Source organism: Natator depressus, chromosome 3, assembly GCF_965152275.1.
Source record: "Natator depressus isolate rNatDep1 chromosome 3, rNatDep2.hap1, whole genome shotgun sequence".
In the NCBI taxonomy this organism is placed as follows: domain Eukaryota; kingdom Metazoa; phylum Chordata; order Testudines; family Cheloniidae; genus Natator; species Natator depressus.
This window is the reverse complement of record NC_134236.1, coordinates 75,686,638-75,702,033: the sequence shown is the minus strand read 5'-3', so window position 1 is coordinate 75,702,033 and position 15,396 is coordinate 75,686,638. Positions and strand designations below refer to the sequence as shown.

General features: G+C 50.1%; 1 protein-coding gene across 4 annotated transcripts; it reads left to right on the top strand.

Annotated features, from left to right (window-relative positions):
* Positions 1 to 8,307: 8,307 nt before the first annotated feature.
* Positions 8,308 to 12,459, top strand: LOC141984775 (myb/SANT-like DNA-binding domain-containing protein 7). Of its 4 annotated transcripts, none has more exons than XM_074948143.1 (3): positions 8,308 to 8,421; positions 10,229 to 11,363; positions 11,943 to 12,459. In XM_074948143.1, the coding sequence occupies exons 2-3, from the start codon at positions 10,808 to 10,810 to the stop codon at positions 12,026 to 12,028; spliced, it is 642 nt and encodes a 213-aa protein (XP_074804244.1). In that variant the 5' UTR covers positions 8,308 to 8,421; positions 10,229 to 10,807; the 3' UTR covers positions 12,029 to 12,459. The 4 variants fall into 4 exon arrangements, with proteins under 4 accessions (XP_074804244.1, XP_074804243.1, XP_074804241.1 ...); XM_074948142.1 differs by lacking the exon at positions 8,308 to 8,421 and adding an exon at positions 8,965 to 9,077; XM_074948140.1 differs by lacking the exon at positions 8,308 to 8,421 and adding an exon at positions 9,661 to 9,832.
* The last annotated feature ends 2,937 nt before the right edge of the window (positions 12,460 to 15,396 follow it).

The window sequence follows — 15,396 nt, the reverse complement described above, 5'->3', positions numbered from 1 at the left end:
CGCCGACACCCCGCCCCACAGCCGCTCGCTCCCTTTTTGTAACCAAACTCTGAGGGGGGAAAAGGCGCTTGGTTGCCCGCAACCACATGGACGGGGGAAGGCGGGGGGAAGATGCGGGGGAGGGGGAGGATTCTCCGCGCCCCGACAGGAGAAGCAAGTACGCTCCACTCTGGCCATACACGATGCAAGTCCTGGAGGAGATGCACGTTGTTCTCCTGTTGCTTGCATCATTGCAAACCTGCCTGGCTCGTTGCATGCTTTAAACGCTCTTTGCTGTTGTGCACGCACGCGCTGCGCAGAGCGCGAGCTGTTGAGTGGGCTATCTTTAAGCACGGCCTGGATTGGAAGGATGGCACTGGTACAAGAGTGAGATCACTTTACCACAGTAATTTGTTCGCTCTGTAAGTCACACTAGCGCTTCATCAATGCTGCTCTGTTGACTCGTGATGAATTCCCTGCCCCCCCCCCGCCCTTCCTCCATCCACACGCCGACTCCTTACGATTTTTTTTTAAATGCAACTTTGTTAGCGACAGTTTAAAAATGAACCAGAGCCTGCCGGTTTGTAGATACAAGGGAGGCGTTGGAAAGATCCGAGCGGGTGCGATTCCGCTCTAGTCTTTACACCCAGCAGCCCCGGGGAAACTTGCGGCTCCCGTGCCACAATACAAGAGGGTGATGATGCCGGGTGCTGCCGCCCTCTGGGGAGGGCAAGAGGCTCTGGAAATTCCCAACCTGCCCCAGCAGCAGGTGCTACCCGGGACAAAACACCCAGCAAAGAATTCCAGGGCTTAATACCTTGCAAATCACAAAACCACGGCAGTCCGGCGGTGTTAGGCTTCCCCAGGCGCTGGGGGACAGGAGTGTTTACAGATCAGCTTCAGCGACTCCGTTTTCTGCGCGCTAACAAAAAGATAAACAAGTTGCTGCCCGAACAGGAAAGAAGGACATGGTGGAACTGAATGCGGATCTCTTAGGCATGAGCGGTACTCGGGTTAGCCGTGGTAAAGAGTTCATTTCCCATTTTTAAGTGGAAACCAAAGCTTCATCTTGAAAATAAACCACTGGGGGGTAGGGGGGCTGCGCTGTAGACTAAAAGTATCTTAATCGAAATAGTACAGTAGGGCAGACTGGAGAATTTATTACTACTAATAAGAACTAGCTTACTTCTGAGAGTTGTTTATAAATCACCATACTTAACATACAGCCCTTGAAAGACGATTTGGCTGGAAATATTCCTCCGTGTGAGTGTGTGGACGGGCTGGTGCAAACATATTCACAGCACAAAGAGGCTCTTTAGTGTTAGGAAACAAGGGCCCGGGCAGGAGTACCTTGCTTAGTTAGTTTAGCGGCATATTAAGAGATTGTTCAGCCAGGAGTCAACTTGGCCCAAGTGAAAATCATTGAAGCTGCAAGGAAGGGGAGATTCTGCTCGAAATTTTTCCTCTTCTGTGGTGTGAGGAAGGCAAGCAAAGGGGCAATGCTGTCTGCTCTGCAGGTATCCATGAAAAGTCAGTTTATACTTTATGTCTCTGAATTCTTTCCACGGTAGAAATCATAGTTTTGATCGTGTTTTAAAGACATTGACAGTTTGATGCTGACATGCTGGTGCAGTTTGTCCAAATGAGGTACTTTATAGTCCATTGGTGGATATAAAAACAAGCAAAACCTACAACAAACTTCCACTAAAACAACCAACAACGCCTGAAGAGAATCACAGCACAGCATACACCAGGAGAAAAGCACTGTTCTTATTTCCTATTGGGCGGAAGTGCTTTTTCAAGGCTGAATTTGAACTGGCTTTCCTTCAAATACCTAATAAAAGTACTTCAGGACACAGGCTACAGAATGGCTTATTTGCAAGACTAGTTTTTAAAGTGTGTTTATGTGCCTCGGGGTGGTTACAAGTGTTATCCTTTGAAAGTCAACGAGAAAGCCACTTCTGCCATAACCTAATATGTGTATCTCACATATTTACCCCCAACTAATATTTCTATATGGCGAAACTTACCTCTCAAGTGGACAAACACACAAGACACTGAGCAGAGAGCAGGCACCATACATTAGAAGTTCTGTATACGGTGAAGCAATCTGAAATCAGCCTTATGCAACTTAAAAGTTCTCTGCGTCTCTCTCCCTCCCCCCACCCCTCCAGTTATACACAGACTAAGAGCCAGGGACGATGTATACAATCGCTGTTCCGCGTGTTTAATACCCCTAATAAATCACTGGCAGATATCAAAGGCTCCTGGCAATCACACAATTGCAAAAGTATGAACACGGTGTAAAACCCCCTTTCCCCCTACTTCTCCCCCTCCCCCAGTGACATTAACATCTATACGTTCACAGCTGGAAAGAGCGCGGAGTGCGAACGGTGAATTCAGAGGCGATGCAAACTCCGCCTCCTCGTCCCCATCATCATCATCATCATTGTTATCCCTGTCATTAATACTGTTTCTTAAGCATCCTTAACTCCCAGCTCCCCCTGTGGAGGAAACCGCTACCGGAGAGCTCATGAGCGGGGATTGTCTGCACCTCCGTGGTTCCTGTGCGACTGGTGCTGATTTCAGTTTGAGCCCCCAAATTGGGGCTGGTTTAGGTCCAGGGAGCTCGGGATGTGAAAGAGACAGTCATGTGTCCCCTTTCTTTGGTAACTGACCCTGCTGGATTAGAGGGCTCCGGAGCCTTTATTTCCTTTCTCTGCCCGTATAAAAGCAGGTTGAAGGTGATGCAGTGTCTTGGGCAGACACTGCAGTGTTTTGATTCAGCTCAGCCCTTTTCACTGTTCAAAGCAGCTGTTCAAATACTAGGGCTGCTTACTTTGACGTGAAGAGGATTTTCAAACAACCCTAAAAAGCTTTGAACTGACAGGCCTCCTTGATATCTCCTTCATTCCAATACAGCTACCCGAGAATATTATCTATAAAACACATATAGGCTCGTCTTAAATGGAGCTTTCTCCTGCATGGGAGGTGAGCTGCTGCACACTCGCAAGGTACATTGCATAGGGAATGGTGGTGGGTTCAAAGCATTGGTCCTGCTGGGACGTTTAAAATCCAAGGCGAGCTACCGCATTTCCTCGGGATATAGTTTGTGGACTCTAGCCCTTTCTTGTTAAATATCTTGGGCTGTTGAATCATCCTTTTACTTGAGCTGTCTTAACGCTGACACTCTTTGCAAATCCAAGCCGTGCGGAGAGAAAGCTACATCTACTCGGTCAAAATACAAACACTGATCCTTTCTAGCAAGATTTTATTTCTAACGGCCCCTTAATGCTCAGGGGTTTAAGAGTTCTCTTTTTTTTAAAAAAAGGTTCCTCTATTTAGAGGCGAAAAGCCAATTTTAAACTGTGCACCCAGTGGCTCGAAATCGACGCCGGCAGCTTAAGAAAAAAACCTCTTCTAAACTTCGATTTTTTTGCTCATGCATAGCTAGTTTTAGGGTGAAATCATTAAGAAGTAGCAATGCACTCTACGATTTGCCAAAATACTTTTTCTGGTGCAATAAACACAGATCCATGCAACCGAGCCTGCTGCTGCCTTTAAAGGCCGAGTTGGGAGATTTGTGCACATTACTAGGACGCATTTAATGTAACTATTGTGAGATGCGACTGTTTTGATCTCTTGTTCCCTTTTTAACCTTTCTGTATGAACCATTCAATCCTGCGCTTTCTGTAGGTCTTTCCAGTGTGGCTCGAAGGAGCCTGATCTCGTGGAGAGACCCAACACATGAATGGAACTTCAACTTTAAGGGCCTTCAGAGGGACAAAACTGAGGCCGAGGCTTCACAAGTGATTGCTTTAAAAAAAATCCAACCTACACAAAGAGGCAGCTGGCTGCTTTAATGAAAACTGCCTTAAAGCTGCAAGAACTGCAGCCTCAGGGATGTATTTATAAGATGACTCAAAAGCTACACTTTCAAGTTGCTTCTCCTCAGGGTAGGTATAACAAACATATTTAACTAAGATATCTAAACAAAATGGACAGAAACTGATAACTTGGATTGCACAGGATCACATTACCCACTGAAATTAAAACCCATAGTTTAAATTGATTTCTCCACCTAGCTGCATCAGACAAAAGAATATATATTTTTTCCTGCTAGAATATCGATTCGCCTAGAAGATAGAAAGGTGTAGAATAATAATGATGAAAAAAGTTTCTGAAAAGTTTGTATTAATGTTCATTTCCAACATTCCCTGCAACTCTATTCTTCTGGCCACTTCATTCATATGTGGCTATTCTATTTTATCTGTATCACTGTTTAAACTAGTAGGATGTAATGTTCTAAGTTCAGTATTTGAAATTAAATAATTTGAATTCCCGGATATTAATCTTTTCCCTTCATCCTCCAGTTCTGAATCTTTGTCATTAGAAATGATCCACCCTTTGTAGTCCGCAAGTGAATATTTTATAGACAGATACCGCTATGAAGACTTCTAACACAACGTCAACCAGTCAAGCTTAGCTGTTGCAGGGATTACTTTGAGTAATTTATCAAAGGAACGCTGCTAAATTTGGAGTGGTGAATATGAGGCCTGGAGGGGAAAAGAAGCAAAGAGGACAAATTCCATCAGTTTGTGAGATAAATTCTACTTGGAGTTAATACAGCTTGTTTATATTGAAGTCTCAGAACTAGAACAAGATGCGATTGGCAGAGTTGCTTCATGCAATTTAGTTTTCAGGAGGCTTGCTGTTAAATGGCCTCCCAGCCACATAGTTTAAAGAGGGCTTCTTTTAGCATTAAAGCAGGTGAATTGGTAGCCAGACAGGAGGGGCTCAAACATCTTTGATATATTAAAGTGTTTTCAACCGAGACCTTTCAGAAACTAAACTGGAGCTTGACAGGGGGGAAACAGTCTGCTTTACTGACAAATAAAATAGTTCCTTTCTTCCCCCCAATAATCAAATAAACACATACACTAGGAAGAGCCCAAATATAATATTATTCTACTTAACTCAGGGAAATGAGGTTTTCTTACATAAGTTGCATTTTCGGTATGTTTTTTAAAAAAAGTGGAACACGATTAAAGCTTCTATTCTGAAATATATTGGTAGAAGTGATCTCTAATGCCATGTTAACCTCCTCAGGGTGGAGGAGAAGCCGGGGTTTACTCTTGGTGGTGCATATGCGTACAATAGAAAAATCCAGTCAGTCTTGAAAACCTGAGCATGCCCTGCACTTCTAGACCTCAGCAGCTGCAGGTGATGGCAATAATGCATGTCACAAAGCTTTAGCCATAATAAAAAGTTGGAATGGAGGAAGAAATGCTCGCTGAGGTTGGCCGTGGGAATATCTGGGGGGAGATGGGAGAGAGAAAGAAACCTTGCCACAGAATCAGCCCAATAACGACCCCTTAGCCCTTCCCTGGGAGTTTTACATGATAAGCCAAAGGCAAAGGATGACAACTTGACGCTGCAGATTTCGCAGGCCCGCTGGGGGCTAGCAGAGGAAAAATGAATAGACGACGTCTTCCAGGCTTGGCTCGGAACTCCATGGACCTTTCAAGAGCTTACGGTTGTAGACACTGGGCCCGATCCTGCTCCTATTGAAATGGGGGTAGGATCGGGGCCGCTCGTTTCAGAAGGGAAACCTGCTTAGTGTTTTCCACCTATTGTAAGATAGAGGCAGGATTCCCGCTGCCCAGCCCGCCGTGTTTTTCGGTGCGTCTATAAGGAAAGGCTAGGAGCGGCGACCCTCGCAAGCGGTGGGTGCGAGCAACAGACTTTGGCTCGGCCTGGGCGCAGAGCGTTGCCGCGGCGGCTCAGCGTGCGCTGCAGGGAGAAGCCGGGCGCTGACTTTCCTCCCTTGGCGGAGGCAGCTGAGCGGTTAGAAAGTTTCTTTGGCCGGGCTTCGAAGAGGAGGAAGAAGAGGGAGGCAAACAAGGAGGCCGGGCCATTGTCCACAGAGGGTGCATTTTTGCCAGGCTGCCGTTGGTTGCTATAGTGAGGGGGGGGGGTGGTGGCTGGGGAAGCCACACAGAGCAGCATAGTTCAGCTCCCTCCGCACTCGCCAGCCCCAGTGAGCAGCGCTCACCACCCCCAACCAAAATAAAAGCGCCCCCCGCCCCGCCGGCATCCCAGGCCCCTCCCTGGGTACTAGCCTGGTGCTCAAAGGCTGGAGGTGAGGGCGCACTGCTAGGTAGAAGTAGAGAGGGAGATGCCCTGGTTACACAGCTGGGGCATGAGCAGGCAAACAGGCTGCTGTAGTCTGCGCCCACAAGCAAAGCAACCCCTTCTTTCTGCTTTATTCACCATACCGGTTTCTCATGCTTTAGTGAAAAGCAGAAATCATGGTCACTGCAAGTCCAGTTGGGATTCAATAGCTCCTGACAGTGACGCACAAACGTGCAAGGGTGAAGAATGCTAGATTCATAGCAAGGAACATTACACCTGATACAGCCCCTATTCATTCGATCGCAGCGGCTTCCCATCCTGCAAATCATCAGTGTCACTGATCCTGAAACGAGCTTCTTGTTGTTTAAATAATTAAGCGGGGGTGGGGGAGAAGAACTTTACTTCTTCGATGCAAATGACCTGCTCTTTAATTTTAAAAGAGACTCTTATTTTGCAGCAGTGTTGTTTTTGTTGCCTTGCTATTGAACTTTGAAAACAGTGTGGAGTGGGAAGGCAATAATGAAGGGTCTCCAAGGCTGAAGATTTAGTTAAGTGTGCGCCTCGAGATGGCGAGAAGAAAGTTAGTTACTTAGTTAACTGAGAATTATTCACCTTCTGAGATCGTCACAGCAGCTTGTCCAAATGACAGTTTCGAACTGGGGTGAGGGAAATTTTCAGTTGTTTTTTCCAGGACAAGTTATACTGCAGCTGAAGGAGAGAGGTCAGTATCTTTTCAAATCAATCTGTCTGCTCCGTACCCATATATTCCCTGTAAAGGGAAAATCTCCAACTTTGTTCCTTCATCTGTTCTGCATCATCTGAAGTAGACAGTTCTTTAGATTGCATGCACTTTTGCTCTCGACCAAGTGAAACTTTACAGTTATATAGAGTTATCTGAAATGAGAAAAATAAAATAAAAGTATTCTGTTCCAATCACGTCGGAGAATTGTTCTTTTCTTGTCCCATTGTTATTTTTGATCTCGTTTTCGACTTTGTGGTTGATAAGTTTTTATTAAAAAAAAAAAAACCTTTACAAGCCATCACTTAATGCATTATTCACATTTTTTAAAAAATGCTTGAAAGAAATCACGCTAATGAAGAGAACATTTGTAGCAATTTAGTGATAATTATCAGAATCACCAAATATTCGCAAAGGCTTTAACATTACGTGTTGGAAGAAAAGCAAAACACATTATTTTAATAGTCTGATATGCAAACTATGGACCATTCAATTACATGGCTTAATAATGCATACATGATGTGATCTTGTTATTGGGATAGGAAGGTCTGCAATAATTCACTCCAAAGACCAAGTGTGCTCTTACATCCAGTAAAATCCATTGCCATGGATCAGGGGCCCCTGCCAAACTACATTTAAGAGAATAAAAATTAATGACTGAGAATTTGAGCGTTAAATTAACATTAATTATATGACCTGCCTGCTGGAAAGATTAAATATCTTAGGCCCTAATTAGATAACGTCTCCTCATACATCAAACAATTTCCATTTCCAGATTTCAGTATTAAAATGCAGAATGGGAGACCAGTGTTGTTTTCTCTTAGTCTCTTTCAGCGCTAGCACGTAAGATCTAAATACCTTACCAACCTTCTCCTGGAGGGTGGGGTTTGCAAGGGTGAAAGAGAGTCCAGGGAATATGTTTGGGTCAATGTGTTCTTCAAGTTGAATTTCTTTAACTAATTCCGCTGAACGTGTCTAACAAATTAGCGAGAGAACTTATGAACTAATTTTAGTAGCTCGAGAAACACCGAGCCCCTGCCGCGTCTTAAGAAGAGGAGCTGGGAGTCCAACTACTGGAAAGACACTTTGGTGTTTCAATAACTGAATGTACAGCGGGGTCTTGGGGCAGCTGAACTGCTTAGTTTGCTTTATTAGCAACAGCCCCTAACCCCCACGCCGACTGTAGAGAGGACAGCCCCAGCGGAGTTCAAACGGAGATTAGCTAGCCGGGTAGCTCTCTCCTCCGGGAGGTGCACGGGACACGTCCTTCGGAGGGTTCTTCTCTTTACATTGACACTTCACAGAATGCGGCACTGCGCTCCCCCCGCGCCACCTCATCCACCCCCCAACCATATTTTCTGCCCTTGTCAGCAGTTCATTTCACGACCACCTCCCGTCTGTCTCCAGCGGCCTCGCCGCCCGCGCGCGCCGTTGCTGTGAAAAGGGGGTGGGCTGGTCCTCACGCGGGACTCCTCGCAAGGCTGCGCGGCTGCCGGGTGCCGCGCCCATCGCTGCGGCGGGGACACGTGGCCTTCAGCCTGGGGGCGGCTAGCTAGCTTTGGGGAACGGTGCGTTTTCCGGGCGGGGGGGCAGAAGTCGGAGGGCTAAAGGAAACAGCTCTTGTTTGTCACCTCCTTCCGTCCCGAGGGTGAGGGTTTCATTTCAGCCGCCAGACAAAAGGATCGCCGCACAGAAATGCCGGGGAAAGCCCTCCCCCCTTTTTTAGGGGGGGGGGCATGAAAGTGCCAGAGAAGAAAGTTTAGTTGCAGACTTCCGTGCCTGCGTTCACATTTCCGCTCCGAGGTCAAGTTTAAAGCGGGCCCTCCCACTCCCGGGGAGGGACCCAAACGGACCAAAGAGCAGACACCTGTGTTCCCTTCGGCGTAGTCGAGCTGGGTAGAGCAGGCGGCTAGATTACAGGGGTTCGGGTTTCCCGTCAGAAAGCTGGGGTTTAACCTGGCACATTTCCACCTTCTCCAGGAAAACGCCCAGGACCATTTTCTCCTTTCCAGGAAAAAGGGGCTTGTAGGACAGAGGGGATGCAGCCGGGTGCAGGCGCAGGGGAGAGCGGATGCAGGGTGGGCTCAGGGCAGTGGGGATCGGGTGCATGCCAGGGAGAAAGAGCGTGTGTGCGCGCGCGCAGAGCAGAGACCGTGCAGGTGTTTGCGTGTGTGCAGGGCCACGGGGGTACGGGATGTGTTTGGGCAGAGGACAGGGAGTGCAGGTGATTGTGCGTGCGCAGTTGACGCCGGACAGAGTGTAGTTTGTGTGCGCATGGGGAAAGGGGGAGAGCGTGGGGTGTGTGCGGGGGAGGGGAGGGGACAGAGTGGGGGCTGTGGGCGGGGGGAGAGGGCAGAGTGGGGTGTGTGCGGGGGAAGGGGCAGAATGGGGCGTGTGGACGGGGGGAGAGGGCAGGGTGGGGTTTGTGGGCGGGGGAGGGGGCAGAGTGGGGTGTGTACAGAACTGAGCGCTCGCGGTGTGTAGAGAGGAGGGGGCGGGAGGGGGCTCGGTACTGGGCTGACAGGTGGAGCGTGTGAGGATCTGTGCGGGGTGTGTGTGCAGGGGCGTGAGCGGGGGCAGAGCTGGGGTGCGGAGGGAGGGGCGCACGGGTCGCGGCAGGAGCGGGGATCTACACCAGTGATCAGAGGACAGGTCGGAATGGGCGCCGGGAAGCCGCGGCTGGCGAGGGCGGGCGGGCGCCGGGCGCACTGCAGGGTTTGGGGCGCGCAGCAGCGGGCGGGGAGCTGGGCGTGGCGGTAGCAGAGCGGGTGTTCCGGGGAGGGAGAGTGGAGAAGGGTTCAGGGGCGGGAGGTCGGGGAGTGGATCTGCAGGGGGCAGCGAGCGTGTGTGAATACAAGAGGACGTCGGGGTGCTTGCAGGGGCCTGCCTGTGCGCCATCCCGGCGCAGAGCAGGAGTTTACTCCCTTGAACCCAAGGATGTGTCTGGGGGCAGCAGCAGGCCCTGGGCGCAGAGGAGAGGCAAGCACGGGGGTGCGCGGGGGGACGTGTGTGGCTGGGAAGGGGATGCCACGGTTTATTGCTGACCAGGCTGCAGAGCCCTGGGGGCGTGCACGGGGTATGTCCTAGCGCCCACCGCAAGATGGGTCCGGGGGAGAAATCACAGTAGTGTCCCTACCGGGATGGGCAGCTGAAGCGGGGTGATCGGCGCTGGAGGAAGGAAGGCTGCTGCTGACCCGGAGCCAGCGTTCCTGCGCTCAGGAAAGCATGATGCAGGGGAAATGAGCTGTGGGATTTCCCGATCCCTCAGAGGAGTTGGGATTCCACTTCTGCAGCGCCCTTCGGAGGCGGTGTAGAAGACACTTGCCTGCAGATTTCCCTCCCCGCACGTTGACTTCTCTGTCGGTTTCCTTCCAGACTTGCTTGGCAGCAGATGTCAAAATGAATCTGGACTTTCCCCTGTATTGGACGATCGACGGCTGCCTCACCCCTCCCTGTACGCTGATGACCCTGTGCTCTCACTGACTAGATACGGAAACAATGACGCCTAAATCCGCACTAAGGACGCTGTCTATATACGCACTTCGAATCCAAGCAGTGGGACAGTTACTCAGCCCTGGTCTACACTAGGACTTTAGGTCGAATTTAGCAGCATTAAATCGATGTAAACCTGCACCCGTCCACACGATGAAGCCCTTTATTTCGACTTAAAGGGCTCTTAAAATCGATTTCCTTACTCCACCCCTGACAAGTGGATTAGCGCTTAAATCGGCCTTGCCGGGTCGAATTTGGGGTACTGTGGACACAATTCGACGGTATTGGCCTCCGGGAGCTATCCCAGAGTGCTCCATTTTGACCGCTCTGGACAGCACTCTCAACTCAGATGCACTGGCCAGGTAGACAGGAAAAGAACCGTGAACTTTTGAATCTCATTTCCTGTTTGGCCAGCGTGGCAAGCTGCAGGTGACCATGCAGAGCTGATCAGCAGAGGTGACCATGATGGAGTCTCAGAATCACAAAAGAGCTCCAGCATGGACCGAACGGGAGGTACGGGATCTGATCGCTGTATGGGGAGAGGAATCCGTGCTATCAGAACTCCGTTCCAGTTTTCGAAATGCCAAAACCTTTGTCAAGATCTCCCAGGGCATGAAGGACAGAGGCCATAACAGGGACCCGAAGCAGTGCCGCGTGAAACTGAAGGAGCTGAGGCAAGCCTACCAGAAAACCAGAGAGGCGAACGGCCGCTCCGGGTCAGAGCCCCAAACATGCCGCTTCTATGATGAGCTGCATGCCATTTTAGGGGGTTCAGCCACCACTACCCCAGCCGTGTTGTTTGACTCCTTCAATGGAGATGGAGGCAATACGGAAGCAGGTTTTGGGGACGAAGAAGATGATGATGATGAGGAGGTTGTAGATAGCTCACAGCAAGCAAGCGGAGAAACCGGTTTTCCCGACAGCCAGGAACGGTTTCTCACCCTGGACCTGGAGCCAGTACCCCCTGAACCCACCCAAGGCTGCCTCCTGGACCCAGCAGGCGGAGAAGGGACCTCCGGTGAGTGTACCTTTTAAAATACTATACATGGTTTAAAAGCAAGCATGTGAAAGGATTACTCTGCCCTGGCATTCGCGGCTCTCCTGGATATACTCCCAAAGCCTTTGCAAAAGGTTTCTGGGGAGGGCAGACTTATTGCGTCCTTCATGGTAGGACACTATACCACTCCAGGCCAGTAACACGTACTCGGGAATCATTGTACAACAAAGCATTGCAGTGTATGTTTGCTGGCGTTCAAGCAACATCCGTTCATGTGTTATCCTCAGGAGAGTGAGATATAATCCATGGTCACCTGGTTGAAATAGGGTGCTTTTCTTCAGGGGACACTCAGAGGAGCCCATTCCTGCTGGGCTGTTTGCCTGCGGCTGAACAGAAATGTTCCCCGCTGTTAGCCACAGGGAGGGGGGAGGGTTGAGGGGGTAGCCACGCGGTGGGGGGAGGCAAAATGCGACCTTGTAACGAAAGCACATGTGCTATGTATGTAATGTTAACAGCAAGGTTTACCCTGAAAGAGTGTAGCCAGTGTTTTATAAAATGTGTCTTTTTAAATACCGCTGTCCCTTTTCTTTTCTCCACCAGCTGCATGTGTTTCAATGATCACAGGATCTTCTCCTTCCCAGAGGCTAGTGAAGATTAGAAAGAAAAAAAAAACGCACTCGAGATGAAATGTTCTCCGAGCTCATGCTGTCCTCCCACACTGACAGAGCACAGACGAATGCGTGGAGGCAAATAATGTCAGACTGCAGGAAAGCACAAAATGACCAGGAGGAGAGGTGGCGGGCTGAAGAGAGTAAGTGGCGGGCTGAAGAGAGTAAGTGGCGGGCTGAAGAGAGGGCTGAAGCTCGAATGTGGCGACAGCGTGATGAGAGGAGGCAGGATTCAATGCTGAGGCTGCTGGAGGACCAAACCAGTATGCTCCAGTGTATGGTTGAGCTGCAGCAAAGGCAGCTGGAGCACAGACTGCCACTACAGCCCCTGTGTAACCAACCGCCCTCCTCCCCAAGTTCCATAGCCTCCACACCCAGACGCCCAAGAACGCGGTGGGGTGGCCACCGGCCAACCAGCCACTCCACCACAGAGGATTGCCCCAAAAAAAGAAGGCTGTCATTCAATAAATTTTAAAGTTGTAAACTTTTAAAGTGCTGTGTGGCATTTTCCTTCCCTCCTCCACCACCCCTCCTGGGCTACCTTGGTAGTCATCCCCCTATTTGTGTGATGAATGAATAAAGAATGCATGAATGTGAAGCAACAATGACTTTATTGCCTCTGCAAGAGGTGATCAAAGGGAGGAGGGGAGGGTGGTTAGCTTACAAGGAAGTAGAGTGAACCAAGGGGCGGGGGGTTTCATCAAGGAGAAACAAACAGAACTTTCACACCGTAGCCTGGCCAGTCATGAAACTGGTTTTCAAAGCCTCTCTGATGCGTACCGCACCCTCCTGTGCTCTTCTAACCGCCCTGGTGTCTGGCTGCGCATAACCAGCAGCCAGGCGATTTGCCTCAACCTCCCACCCCGCCATAAACGTCTCCCCCTTACTCTCACAGATATTGTGGAGCACACAGCAAGCAGTAATAACAGTGGGAATATTGGTTTCGCTGAGGTCTAACCGAGTCAGTAAACTGCGCCAGCGCGCCTTTAAACGTCCAAATGCACATTCTACCACCATTCTGCACTTGCTCAGCCTGTAGTTGAACAGCTCCTGACTGCTGTCCAGGCTGCCTGTGTACGGCTTCATGAGCCATGGCATTAAGGGGTAGGCTGGGTCCCCAAGGATACATATAGGCATTTCAACATCACCAACAGTTATTTTCTGGTCTGGGAATAAAGTCCCTTCTTGAAGCTTTTGAAACAGACCAGAGTTCCTGAAGATGCGAGCGTCATGTACCTTTCCCGGCCATCCCACGTTGATGTTGGTGAAACGTCCCTTGTGATCCACCAGAGCTTGCAGCACTATTGAAAAGTACCCCTTGCGGTTTATGTACTCGCCGGCTTGGTGCTCCAGTGCCAAGATAGGGATATGGGTTCCGTCTATGGCCCCACCACAGTTAGGGAATCCCATTGCAGCAAAGCCATCCACTATGACCTGCACATTTCCCAAGGTCACTACCCTTGATATCAGCAGATCTTTGATTGCGTGGGCTACTTGCATCACAGCAGCCCCCACAGTAGATTTGCCCACTCCAAATTGATTCCCAACTGACCGGTAGCTGTCTGGCGTTGCAAGCTTCCACAGGGCTATCGCCACTCGTTTCTCAACTGTGAGGGCTGCTCTCATCTTGGTATTCATGCGCTTCAGGGCAGGGGAAAGCAAGTCACAAAGTTCCATGAAAGTGCCCTTACGCATGCGAAAGTTTCGCAGCCACTGGGAATCGTCCCAGACCTGCAAAACTATGCGGTCCCACCAGTCTGTGCTTGTTTCCCGAGCCCAGAATCGGCGTTCCACAGCATGAACCTGCCCCATTAGCACCATTATGCATGCATTGGCAGGGCCCATGCTTTCAGAGAAATCTGTGTCCATGTCCTGATCACTCACGTGACCGCGCTGACGTCGCCTCCTCGCCCGGTAGCGCTTTGCCAGGTTCTGGTGCTGCATATACTGCTGGATAATGCGTGTGGTGTTTAATGTGCTCCTAATTGCCAAAGTGAGCTGAGCGGACTCCATGCTTGCCTTGGTATGGCGTCCGCACAGAAAAAAGGCGCGGAATGATTGTCTGCCGTTGCTCTGAAGGAGGGAGGGGCGACTGACGACACGGCTTACAGGGTTGGCTTCAGGAGGCTAAAATCCACAAAGGGGGTGGCTTTACATCAAGGAGTAGTTCAGGCAGGACTTCACGGAGGGTTCCAATAAGAAATGGTGCACCTAAGTTATTGTTCTTATTGGAACAAGGAGGTTAGCCTGGCCTCTGATTGATACATGGCTAGATCTACCTCGCTGCACCTTCTCTGTGCGTGACTGCAGTGTGACCTAGAGGAATGAGTCCCCTAGACAGGGGAGAAGGCAAATGAGTACAAAACAAATCTGGTCTATTTCTTGTTTTGATCCACTCCATCTATCTTTTACATCTTTGGCTGGCAGCAGACGGTGCAGAAGGACTGCAAGCCATCCACATCTCATGGCTGCTCGGCAGAAGATGGCACAGTACGACTGCTAGCCATCCTCATCTCTTGCCTGCCTGGCAGAAGATGGCACAGTACGATTGCTAGCCATCGTCATCTCTTGCCTGCCCGGCAGAAGATGGTACAATACGATTGCTAGCCATCATCATCTCTTGCCTGCCCGGCAGAAGATGGTACAATACGACTGCTAGCAATCCGTATTGCCTGCCTGCTCACCATTAGACGGTTCAATACGACTGACTGCAGGACTAAAGAGAATGACCTGGTCAAGTCACCAAAAATTTAGTCCCTGCGCCCATGTCTGCCCAGGCGCTCCCAGCCGACGTGGCCAGGAGCACCTCGGACATGACGAGGACGGGTACCAGTCATACTGCACCGTCTGCTGCCAGAAGGCAATGGGTTGCTGCTACTGTGTAGCAATGCCGTACCGCGTCTGCCAGCACCCAGGAGACATACGGTGACGGTTACCTGAGCGGGCTCCATGCTTGCGGTGGTATGGCGTCCGCACAGGTAACTCAGGAAAAAAGGCGCGAAACAATTGTCTGCCCTTGCCTTCACGGAGGGAGGGAGGGAACGGGGGCCGGACAATATGTACCCAGAACCACCCGCGACAATGTTTTAGCCCAATTAGAGTGCTCCATTGGGCTGCTCTGGACAGCACTCTCAACTCAGATGCACGATTGTTTGCCGTTGCTCTGACGCAGGGAGGGGCGACTGAGGACACGGCTTACAAGGGTAGAGTTCACGGAGGGTTCCAATAAGAAATGGTGCACCTAAGTTATTGTTCTTATTGGAACAAGGAGGTTAGCCTGGCCTCTGATTGATACATGGCTAGATCTACCTCGCTGCACCTTCTCTGTGCGTGACTGCAGTGTGACCTAGAGGAATGAGTCCCCTAGACAGGGGAGAAGGCAAATG

Coding starts and splice junctions, on each gene's coding strand:
- LOC141984775 (XM_074948143.1), top strand. CDS start 10,808: ATGATGGAGTCTCAGAATCACAAAAGAGCTCCAGCATGGACCGAACGG. Junction 11,364..11,942: donor AGGCGGAGAAGGGACCTCCG/GTGAGTGTACCT, acceptor TTTCTCCACCAG/CTGCATGTGTTTCAATGATC.